This window comes from Carcharhinus amblyrhynchos, chromosome 17, assembly GCF_965287045.1.
Source record: "Carcharhinus amblyrhynchos chromosome 17, sCarAmb.v2.hapA, whole genome shotgun sequence".
NCBI lineage: Eukaryota > Metazoa > Chordata > Chondrichthyes > Carcharhiniformes > Carcharhinidae > Carcharhinus > Carcharhinus amblyrhynchos.
In genome coordinates, this window is record NC_137340.1 from 40819004 (window position 1) to 40831288 (window position 12285).

A 12285-nucleotide genomic window follows, 5' to 3' on the forward strand; every position below is an offset into this window, starting at 1 on the left:
GTTTTCAAAGCTGCCTTTTCTGTAAAATGTAATCTTCATATGTCATAAATTCCACATTCTACTTTCTTCCTGCCACCAGTGACAAGACACAGTTTCAAACAGCTCCAAACATACTAATCATACCCACACACAGGTCAAAGTAGCCACAAACATGCATTTTTTTAAGCAGGCTTTCCGGATTGTTATTATAGAGTTATTGATTGATTTGATTTATAATTATCATATGTATTATATACAGCGTAAAGTATTGTTTCTTGCACGCTAGACAGACAAAGCATACCGTTCTTAGAGAAGGAGAAAGTGCAGAACGTAGTGTTACAGTCATAGCAAGGGTGTAGAGAAAGATCAACTTAATGCAAGGTAAGTCCATTCAAAAGTCTGATGGCAGTGAGGAAAAAGCTGTTCTTGAATCGGTTGGTATGTGACCTCAGACTTTTGTATCTTTGTCCTGAGGGAAGAAGGTGGAAGAGAGAACGTCCGGGGTGTGTGGGGTCCTTAATTATGCTGGCATAATTATGAACCAGCAAACAGAATGTCTTGTTTCAGTTAATATGGGAGCATATACACTTTTTCACTCACATTTTCGTCTCATCGTTATTACAGAGATGAAATTAAGTGATGCTTTGTGGGCATGAACATAATATCAGCCTATTAGACAAAAATCAAACTGGCTGCAAGTGCATCCTATCATCATTCGCAAACCTAATACACAGACTATGTAGGAAACAGCAAGAGAAGTGCAAGAAAGCCAGTTTCATCTATCTCAAGCTCTAAAAACTCAATCTCTTCCCAAAGGTTTTCTTTCTCTCCTTTTAAGTCTCAGCTTAAAGATCAGCTCCTTGACCAAGCTTTTTTGTCACCTAACCGCTTTCACTGGTTTAATTTTAATATTTTCTGATAATGTTCCTATAGTCACCGTGGACCTTCTTTCTACATTAGAAGCACTGCAAAAATGCATGTGATGTTATGTTTGACAACCATTACCAACTACATATTCTTCTTTACCTTCTGAACTCTAACGTACACATTGTTCTAACCAAATGCAGGTTGAATTATTTAAAATCAACTGTTTCACTTTCATCCAGTATTATGCAACAATAAATCACTGCAAAATTAATATTTACTTAGCAACCAAAATAATAAAATCATCACCATGACATAGACAACCAATAAAAGTATAAAAACTGTGCACGTTCCAACATCAACTATTGCAAGTTGTCACTGCAAACCTTTTCACATAGATGGCATCTCTGTTCAGGTACTTCATTTGAAGTGAAAATGGATCAGTATATGCGCTATTAAAAAGTATAGTGCCAGGAAAGATGTGTGAATGTAACCTTGGTGAAATACTACTGCTCACCACTGGTTCATACTTAAGAGATTATTTATACCCAATCCTGAGATCATTACAGCAACAAAAATTTGTTTTGATATTACACTTCTAACGTAGTAAGGCTTCCCAAGATTCTTCACAGGACCATTATCAATGAGAAGTTTAACCAAACCATACAAAGAGATGCGAGAGCAAGTGCACAGTAGAAGGGTGTGTGGTTTCAGTAAATGAGTAAGGCAGCCACAAAGTTGGACAATGTTGTAGAGATGGAAATAGTGATGGTGCAGATATATGGTCAAAAGCTCACCTCTGGGCCAAATATGACACCAAGTTTACAAAATCTACAGGATCAGTTGCAAAAAGAGGGATGGAGTCGAGGGAATGGAGTTTGGGTAGGGGCCACAAAGTAAGAGGTTTGATCTTCTCGATATACAAGGAATCACAGAAACCCTGCAGTGCAGGAGGCCATTTGGCCCATCGAGTCTGCACCAACAACAATCCCAACCCTTGCCCTATCCCCACAACCCCACATATTTACCACACTAATTCCTCTCACCTACACAGGACAATTTAGCATGGCCAATCAAACTAATCCACGCATCTTTGGCATCTGTGTAGTTAGAGAAAATTTCTCTTAATCAAACAATAGGAAGCTCAGGTGGAGGGTAAACACCAGCTTGTGCTGGTTGGGTCAAGTCGCCAGTTCTGTACCATAAATCTGATTGGATGGTCTCAAACTTAATGACAAAGAAACCCACGAGCAGCTCTGACTTGTTGGGAGGTGAGAATGAATAACTCAAGTGCAGGGTTTGCAGTAAGAAAATGAAACCTTAAATAATCCTGGAATAGTGAGTGGTTTTGGCAGACGAGACCGCGACCCAAAAATGCTTTGTGGTCCAGTTCACACACCAATCAGACCCAGATATTCAATTGCACAATGACAGAAGTAGTGCAGATCTTATTTTTAGCCACCTTTCCATCAGTTTTCCCATCAATTATTCCTCACTGCATTTCTCATACATCAGCCCCCTCCAAGTTCTTAATCTATTCTCCTGTCACCTCCACAAACCACCACCACTGCCCTCCTTCTTCTCATTTACCTGGCTTCAGCTCCAGTAGTAATTTTTCCTGCCTCCAGTTCCTGCTTGACTACTCCAGTGGCACAAAGATTAGGACGGATTTGATTTATTGTCATATGTATTAGTATACAGTGAAAAGTTTTGTTTCTTGCGCACTGTACAGACAAAGCCTACCGTTCATAGAGAAGGAAACAAGAGAGTGCAGAATGTAGTGTTACAGTCATAGCTAGGGTGTAGAGAAAGATCAGTGTAGTGCAAAGCAAGTCCATTCAAAACTCTGATGGCCACTGTTCTTGAGTCGGTTGATACGTGACCTCGGACTTCTGTATCTTTTTCCCAACGGAGAAAGGTGGAAGAGAGTACGTCCAGGGTGCGTGGGGTCCTTAATTATCCTGGATGCTTTTCTGAGGCAGCTGGAAGTGTAGACAATGTCAACGGATGGGTGGCTGGTTTGAGTGATGAAATGGGTTTTATTCATGATCTTTTGTAGGTTCTTGCAGTCTTCGATAAAGCAGGAGTCCTACCAAGCTGTGACACAACTAAAAAGAATGCTTTCTTTGGTGCATTTGTAAAAGTTCGAAAGAGACGTAGCGGGCCTGACAAAATTTCCTTAGTCTTCTGAGAAAGTATAGACATTGGTGGGCTTTCTTAACTATAATGTTGGCATGGGGGAGGTGGAAGCAGGAAAGGTTGATGATGATCTGGACACCTAAAAACCTGAAAGCTCTCGACCACTTTTACTCCATCCCCATTGGTGTAGACAGGGGCATGTTCTCCACTAAGGTTCCTGAAGGTGGTGACTATCTCCTTCGTTATGTTGACATTGAGAGGGAGATTATTGTCATTGCATCAGTCCACCAGATTCTTTACCTCACTTCTGCACTCCATCTCATCATTCTTTGAGATCCAACCCACTATGTTGGTGTCATCTGCAAATCTGAAAAAATCAAGTTGGAGGGGAATATGACCACACAATCATAGGTGTATAAGGTGTAGAGTGGGGGCTGAGAACACAGCCTTGCGGAGCACCGGCTTTGAGGAAGTTTGTGGAGGAGGTGTTGCTGCCTCACAGCTCCAAGAACCTGGATTTGATTCCCGGGCCAGAGTCTGCACATTCTCCCTGTGCCTGCGTAGGATTCCTCTGGATGCTTGGACTTCCTCCAACAGTCAGAAAGGTAAGCTGATTAGGTGCGTTGGCCATGCTAAATTCCTCCTCAGTGTACCCAAACAGGTGCTGGAGTGTGGCGTCTAGGGGACTTTCACAGTAACTTCATTGCAGTGTTAACCTAAGCCTACTTGTGACGCTAATAAGTAAACTTATTTTCCATTTCCTTTCCATTAAATCCACCTTCTCTCCTTGGTAATTCTTTTCTTCCTCCCCAAGTTCCAACATCAGAACCAACACAAAAATAAATTTAAAATAATGGAAAAGACACCCAGCAGTAAATGATATAAAAAAATTAAGTGACTACCAATTACTAGGGAGAGACAGTTAAAGGGAAAGAAATGCTAAGACAGAGGTAGACTGAAAAGAGTAATTTGCAGAATCACAAGTGATCAATCACAATTAGCCAAAACTTTCCTTTTATATTTACTTCCCCTTTCTCTCCAATAACATGACTTCAAATCACATATTTCTTTTTGGCAAGCAGGCAGTCAGTTGTCCAATCACGTCTTCAAGTGCGCTACAACAGAGGCAATCAAAAAATTCAACGTTCTTATATCCCAAGGTAGACAGTGATCATCTGCTCTTCACTACCCATAAAAATATTTTGAACAGCAATCTTTGATATAACATATTTTCAGCCCATAGAGTAAAAAAACAAAAATCATTTCAATCTTCCAAGAACAAAAATAAAAAATTGCCTTGTAGCAAATGCACAGCAAACATTTGGAACAGAATAGCCAGAAGAAAAAAATCAAGAAATTCAGAAAGGGGACAGAAACGTTTTAAATCAATGATGAGGAAGCAACTTTTTAAATATTCAAGCTGGATATACCCAACAGAAAACACACTTTGCTTGCGCAAAATGTTTTCTTCTGTCCAGTCACTGCTAAAATCTTGAGAACATTTCAAGGGTTGAACTAATTCCAAACAAATGGCCCCTACAAACCCTGAACCAGCACCATCACTTCAGAGTCAGAAAGTTGTGGGTTCCAATCCCATTCCAGTTAAGCACATAATCCAGATTGAACTTCTGTGCAATTCTGAGGGGATACTCCATAGTCAGAGGTACCTTTTTTTCAGAAAGGGCACAGTAAACTGCGGCCTGGTCTGCCTTCACAGGTGGGCATAAAAGATTGCATGCACTATTTCAAAGGTCTGCAACAGAGTTCACTCTGCTGTTCGGGCCAATCTTTACCTCCCCAACCAACATTACCAAAAGCACATCGGCTGGAAAATTCCAACCGTTCCCGCCAGCAGGATTCTCTGGTCCTACTGCAGTCAGAGATTTGGCTGAGTGCCAAATTCTCTACCCTCGTCTGCAGCAATGGTGCGGCACGAATGGCCAGGAAATTCCTGCCTTTACTTGGTCAATATTTCAATGTTGTTTGCAGGCTCCTGCTCTGTACAAATTGGCTATCATATCTCTACATTACAACAGCAACCACACTTCAAAGTAGTTCATTGAGTACAAAGCATTTTGAATCTTCTGAGGTCAAATTGTGCTGTATAAAGCGATCAAGTTTCATCAAAATACAAATTGTCTTTTTTAAACATATTACTACTGCAAAAGTGTATTTCATTTTTGGATACTATGACCACATTAGTTGCCCATTTTTTAATCTCGTTGTTCCAGAGACCATACTAAAATGTAAATAAGTTTAGCATTGGTTGAAGAAGAGTCACAGATCTATTCAAAAGACACATGGGTTATTTCAAACAGTTCCACAAAATTCACCCTGATACCTGCTCATGAAGAATTTAATGGCATTGAATGACTCTAAAAGGCTACTATAAATCACTTTTACCAAATCACATAGTAACTTCAATTTGCTCCACTCTTCTCACCAATCCTCTGATCAGTGCTGGAGTGCAGTTTAGCACACCATGCAAAGAGTCAGTCTTCACAAAGGTCCCTAGACACCAAGCATTACATTACTTCAAAGCAATGTTCTGATGATGGCCTGCCCATGTGCAATTGATAGCAGAGGGTCACAGGGTAGCACTCACAAGCAGAGACTCCAGCCAGCTTTTTTCTTCCCTGTAATATCTTATCCTCTAGTAGCATGATACCTAAACCAACGATAGCTCCACTGCTCTGGGAGATCAGAGCTAACTCAGCACAAGGATCAAGCCCAAAATCCTCCAGCTCTGTATGGTTCAGCACTACAATGGATTTTGCAGATGCAGACTGAAATATCAGGAGGTGACACACTGCTGTGTGTGTTTTGGCACTATTTATTTTCTGAACTTCAAATTTTCAGATATTTATAGAACGGAAATGGAAAGCTATTTCTTTTACACTTTTTTAAGAGACTGCAATAATTAATGTTTAAATAGGTTGAGCCAACAATATTGGACTGTGTGCTCACAGTTAATCAGTAGCACACCATCATTAGAGTAACATTTAACATGATTAGGTCATCCCATTAATTCCAGGTTCTATTTCATGCCTTTTTTATTATTCGCAACACAATTCACTCAAAACATTAAAAAAAAAACAAATGTCTGACATTAGCCATAACGCAATACTCAATCTTTATGTCCTGATGTTCCTGAAAGAACAGCACACCATTCTCACTACATTAACACAATCAATTTATTCAATAACTCTCAGTTGTCAATTACTCCAGTTTACTGTTGGATGTCAAAGAGACAAGTCCAACATGTCCAGAATGTCTAAATTAATGCTACAGAGAACACAATCAGGCCACCACAGGAGACATGCGAACATTTATTAAGCAGATAAAATCCCTTCTGATGAAATTAATCTTTGTACTTCCTTATTGCCATCCCTAATTACTCTTAAAATCAAAACACAATCTATAAAATCAACAGTTGATCTTCTAGCTTTGAGTTCACAGATAGGTTATTATTCGGATTTGCAGCTGATTCAGGACTGGCATTCAGGAGGCTAGGCCTCTCAGCTGAATTGTACCTCCATTCCAGTTTTGTATTTATCCGCAGTTACAATAATTACATAAAGTTTTTGAAGTTTGTTTATTAGTGTCACATGTAGGCAAGCCTACATTATCACTGCAATGAAGTTACTGCGAAAATCCCCTAGTCAGCCCACACTGGTGCCTGTTTGGTTACATCAAGGGAGAATTTATCATAGCCAATGCACCTAACCAGCATGTCTTTCAGGCTGTGGGATGAAACCAGAGCATCCAGGGGAAACCCATGCAGATACTGGGTGAACGTACAGACTCTACAGGCAGTGACCCAAGCCGGCAGTTGAACCTGGGTCCCTGGCACTGTGAAGCAGCATGCTAACCACAGTGCCACCATGGCAACCCAACTGTGCCACTCCTACACTCCTAACCCTCAAACAGGGTTAAATGCCCCTTGTAGAACAGGTAGAAGAATGCAGATGGCATTGATCATGGTTAAAAAAAATGCAAACTCCAGGGCGCCCAACAGATTAATCGGAGCTTTCATAACACATACAGCCCTTTCTGTTTAAAAGAAAACACACTTGTGAAATCCTTATTGGCTTTAACCATCGATTGCGAACGGGCTTATCCGCCTGGGGTCTGCTGGACTTACAGAACTTGGAGGCCGAGCTGTTGATGTTCAGGGTTACTTTGCTGGCCATGGGTTCGGTGTCAGGCTCCCTGTGCGCTGCCGGCCCTCGCTCTTCCCCGTTCAGGGACATGGGATGCGGCAGGAGTTCTTTAGGCTGGCGGGGTGCTGGCAGCGAGCCCCCCGGCTCGGGCAGAGCAGGCTGGCTGGGGTGGTGGTGGTGGTGATGGTGTTGTTGTTGTTGGTGGTGATGATAAGCGTCCGCGTTGGCCTCCCAGTTGTTGTGGTTGTGATCGTCCATCATCAGCTGCTGGTAGCTGGCGTCCTCCTCCATGTTCTCCTCCATTGTCACGGCGGGGAGGGAGGGAGGGGAGTCACTGTTCATCCAGCTCCGCCGCTGGATTTATATTTAGATGCGATTAGATTGCTCCTACATGAATGTCACTGTTGTTTTTTTAAAATATTCTCTCCCCGAGATCGCCAGCTCTCCTCCCCCCGACCCCAGCCACCCAACTCCACTTTACGGCTCTTTGCCGCCCATCAGACCTGTGCCTTTGCGACACTTTCCCGACACCGCTGCCCGTCTCTCTCCCCCACCGCCCGGCGGCATTCCTTAGCGACGGTAACCAAGGGAACGCCGCCATTGTGAGCGGAGCCTGGGGCCCGGCGGTTCGGTTAGGGTGAGTGGCTCTCTCGCTGCGGGGAAGGGGGGCGGAATTTTCCCGCCCCGCCCCGCCCCGGCAATCGGGCTGGGCGGACGATGCAAAGGGTCCGTTGGATCTCGGGCAGGATTTTCCGGTTTCACGGCGAGTGCGGCCCAGAAAATCCCTGTATGGCTGCTCAATCGTTGTTCAGGTGAGTGGCGCAGCTGCCTCGCAGTGCCAGGAACCCGGGCTTGGGTCACTGTGTGTGTGGCGTTTACACAGTAAGAAGTCTCACAACACCAGGTTAAAGTCCAACGGACTTTTTATGGAGTTTGCACATTCTCCCCATGTCTGTGTGGGTTTTCTCCGGGTGCTCTGGTTTCCTCCCACAGTCTGAAAGACATGCTGGTTAAGTACATTGGCGCCTGCTTGGGTACACTGAGGGGGAATTTAGCATTGCCAGAGTGTGGCAACAGGGGGATTTTCACAGTACCTTCACTGCAGTGTTAATGTAAGCCTACTTGTGACAGTACAAAAAACCCCTGCTCTGATGAAGCCCTGCTTGCTGTTAACCAACTCAACTGACTCAAGAACTGCTTCTTCAGCCTGGGGGTGGGACAGGGATCAGTTCAGGAGATTGGGGCGCACTGCTGGACTGGGCTGAACTCCATTGCACCCAAAATTCCTGGTTTGCGGAGCTCAAGCTGCAGGTCTCCTGGAGTTCAGGTTTCCTGCAGTTCTTGGTTGTCTGCCTCAAAGGAGGTTTCAAAATTTCCACCGGAACCTACTGTGAGATTTGCTCCTACATTCATAGAATCTCTCTAGTGCAGAAGTGGCCATTCAGCCCATCGAGCCTGCACCGACTCTCCAACAGAACATCTCACCCAGGCCCTTTCCCCCACCTATCCCTGTAACCTCCCTGTGCATTTACCATGGCTAATCCATCAAACCTACATCTTTGGACACTAAGGGGCCATTTAGCATGTCCAATCCACCTGACTTGCACATCTTTGGACTGTGGGGGCACCCAGAGGAAACCCATGCAGACATAGGGAGGGCATGCAAACTCCTTCACACAGATAGTCACCCGAGGCCGGAATTGAATCTGGGTCCCTGAGGCTGTGATTGACAACTTTGTAGAAACGGCCCAGTCAGGCAACAATGAATAATGCTGTACCCCCCCCATCCCTCCCCAACTCCTTTAAGTGTAACCCTCAATTCCCTTCTTCTGCGCACATGCTCTAGTTCCCCCCCCAATCCCTGCAAATACATCAGTAAGATTTTCCCCAACCACACACCCTGTGATAGAGTTCCACATTCCTGCCATTAATGGCCTCTATAGTTTTGCTCTTCCTAAAAATGGAAAATATTCCATCTGTGTCCATTCCATCAAAACCTTTCATGATGATAAAAACATCTATTAGGTCACTTCTCGCCTCATCTAAAAGAGAAAAGGGACAAAGCTTATGAGATATGGCCTTGCAATTTTGGTATCTTGTAAATCTTTCATGTACCCTTTCCCCTTTTTTTCGTTACAGGGCGGCCAGAGCTGTACACTGCAATCAATTTGTGATCACAGTATTTGTTTCCAATTAATGTCTACACTGTTTAAATTAGCGTAACTATTGATACCATGCTGAAGTGGCTGCTATTGATAATACCAACATCACTTCAGATGATGAGTCCAATTTTTTGAGTCACAGGGTTATGGTGAAAAGGTATTAGTCCCTGAGAATTCCAGCCTACCAGTCTGCCAAAATAGGAACTTGATTATAATTTTTTTTAATTAATTACATTTGTACCTTCAAATCACTACTTATTTGTTAACATTTAAGATAAGACTGGGCCATGCCCAATTTTTGATATCAGCTACTGGAGGACAAGAATATACACAAATAATGTAGCTGGAATTTTACTACCATGGGAAGAGGAATAGACCATGGAAAGGTCCATTGACCTCAGGTGGAATTTAATGGTTTCAGGGCAAATAAAACCATAAAATCCCGCCCTGTGTGTCTACATGAAAATAAGGTGATTCAGCCAATGTTAATGTTGAATGATTCTACTGAGCAATACTATGCACAACAGTTGGTAGACTGTACCAGTGTAAAAGATACACAGATCATTTACATTAATGATCAACATTTTTCTTATTCACACCATCTGACTGAGTAGGAATTTCAGATCGTCTTCCCCATGCTTTTAAATGTGGGGAGAATGCAGAGAAGTAGCTTGATATTTTTGTGATTGTGATATCTTGTGTAAACTAGTGACAATGGTGTATTATGATATAGTTTGCAATTTTGCAGAAAAAATTGGCAAACATTTTTAATAAAGCCAGTGCCTTTATTTATTCATCAGACAACATGAATTTTTGAGTATCTATTCTTACATTGTCTTTCAAAATGTCTTTTGGCATAAACTGCATACTCATTCCATCCCAGCTACTTTATTGTTGAGTCATAATTATGAGATGCAGCATCATGAAATGTGTCTTAAATGCTTGCTATATTAGCTATTACCTTTAGCTGTAGAAGCTACAGTACTGCTCCTGTTGCATATTGTATGCATACATTACTTAAAACTTGACCCGCTTCAATTTCCTGCCTAAATTTGGCTATTGGCCCTGATGCATCTCGGCTGAGTTTAATTTGCATCATGAGCCTCTAATTCTTTTTGGGTGGCACAGTGGTTAATAGTGCTGCCTCACAGCGCCAGGGACCCTGATTCAATTCCTGGCTTGGATCACTGTCTGTGTGGAGTTTGCACATTCTCCCCACATCTACATGGGTTTCCTCCCACATTCTAAAAGACATGGTGGTTAGGTGTACTGACCCAAACAGGTGCCGGAATGTTGCGACTACAGGAATTTCACAGTAACCTCATTGCAGTGTTAATGTAAGCCTTACTTGTGACTAATAACTAAACTTTATTTTAATTCCTCCTAGCTCACTAGTAATCATGGACTGAGTTCTGTGGATTCTGCCAGTGTATTCAAAGGTGGATGGGGGAGGGTGGCATGTAAAATAAAATGGTGACCTTCCTGCCAACTCTCCACGTTACACTGAGTGGATTCAGGCCCAATTAATGACTGCTTAAGGACCTCATTCCGCCTCCACTGCTATATTACGTGTGACAGTGGTAGTTGGAAGCAAAGCAGGCGTCCCAGCAGCTTTCACTGTGTGGGCTGCTCTCAGGTGGGAAGGGGGAATCCTTTATACCCATCAGAGGCAGCTGTTTCAGAAAATGACAGTTTGTAACAGCTTCAAAATGATTCACATGAGGAAAAGGGTCAGTGTTCATAAAGAATCACAGAGCTCTCAATATGAACAAATCATTATTTTCCTAAATGGCTGCATACATTCAGAGGCACCAAATATTACTTAAAGCAAAGAAGTCATCCTTGTAGTTGTCTCAACCCAATCTGCCATATTATTGGAGTATGAACATCTGCTATCAGTAATCAGAGCAACAGCAACAAAAATTGTAAAGTTTTTCTTTAATGCTGTCAAAGTAATTAGCAGCTAGACTTTTAAAACCTGACAGGATTTTACTTAACTAACAGAATCAACATTATGAGATCTTGTGGGATTCTGATTTACTTAAGATCTTATTTTTATGATGCTAGAGGACATTTTTTCCAAAGGCTACCACAGATTCAATATGTGCCTGAGCAGTTGTTGTCTTCCCTGATTATCCTGGCAGAGTGAAACATATATGTAACCATGATTCTGTCAGTGGTATAACATTGGTCACTAATCCAGATACAGAGACTATTTTACTATCAGTCCATTTGGCAGCATTGAGACTTCCCTGCTGATTAATTTATTAGCACTTCTTTTCCAAAACATAGGTATGTGCAAATTTCATCACATTATAAAATATAGCTTAAAATACCATAAATAGCAACTATTGCTGGCCACCAGGGGGCACATGTGTTGCATTGTGTTGCTGATCACAACACACCTGTGATCCTTAAATAATATATCTTGGTTAGGAGTGCACCCCAAGTGGCCATATCTTTGATATTTTAACTGCAGGAGATAGCCTTATAACTAGCATAATGTTCACAGTTTAAAATATACTCAGCATAAAGTTACTTGTTTCCCATATTGGCATCAAGTCAAAGAAAACCGAAGCTGTATGTATGTGTGTGTGTGTCCTCTGGTGTTCTCTCCTGCTCTTTATCTATTCCTAAAGTTACTGATGTCACATGTTTAATCCATTGTATCTTAATTTTAAAATGAAAGTAACAGGAGAAAAGTGAATGTCGCGGGTTTCATCAGCTAGTCTAATCAGACACAGTAATGGTCAGTTGCTATTCACTGGGGCAACAAGTGGAATGATGGAAGGGCTGGTTTGCAATCCTCCTGAAGTTCCCCTAACAAGGATCTCAGAAACATGTGAGAAAATGGGCAGCACGATGGCACAGTGGTTAGCACTACTGCCTCACAGCACCAGGGAGCTGGGTTCAATTTCTGCCTTGGGTCACTGTCTGTGCAGAGTTTGCACATTCTTCCCATGTCTGGGTGGATTTCT

At 42.4% G+C, this 12285-nt stretch overlaps 1 protein-coding gene and 1 long non-coding RNA gene across 2 annotated transcripts in view; one reads left to right on the forward strand and one right to left on the reverse strand.

Moving 5' to 3' along the window:
* The window catches only part of cacul1 (CDK2 associated cullin domain 1), a 96077-nt gene extending 88467 nt beyond the window's left edge, over window positions 1–7610 (reverse strand). Inside the window, 3 exon segments of the mRNA XM_080205850.1 lie at window positions 7127–7302; window positions 7304–7355; window positions 7358–7610. Coding sequence (XP_080061976.1) covers window positions 7127–7302; window positions 7304–7355; window positions 7358–7487 — 358 coding nt within the window. The 5' untranslated portion in view covers window positions 7488–7610.
* Window positions 7611–7777: 167 nt separating this feature from the next.
* Window positions 7778–10108, forward strand: LOC145354226 (uncharacterized). Its single transcript, XR_013888834.1, has 2 exons — window positions 7778–7957; window positions 9285–10108. It is a non-coding gene; the product is annotated as an uncharacterized LOC145354226 (long non-coding RNA).
* The last annotated feature ends 2177 nt before the right edge of the window (window positions 10109–12285 follow it).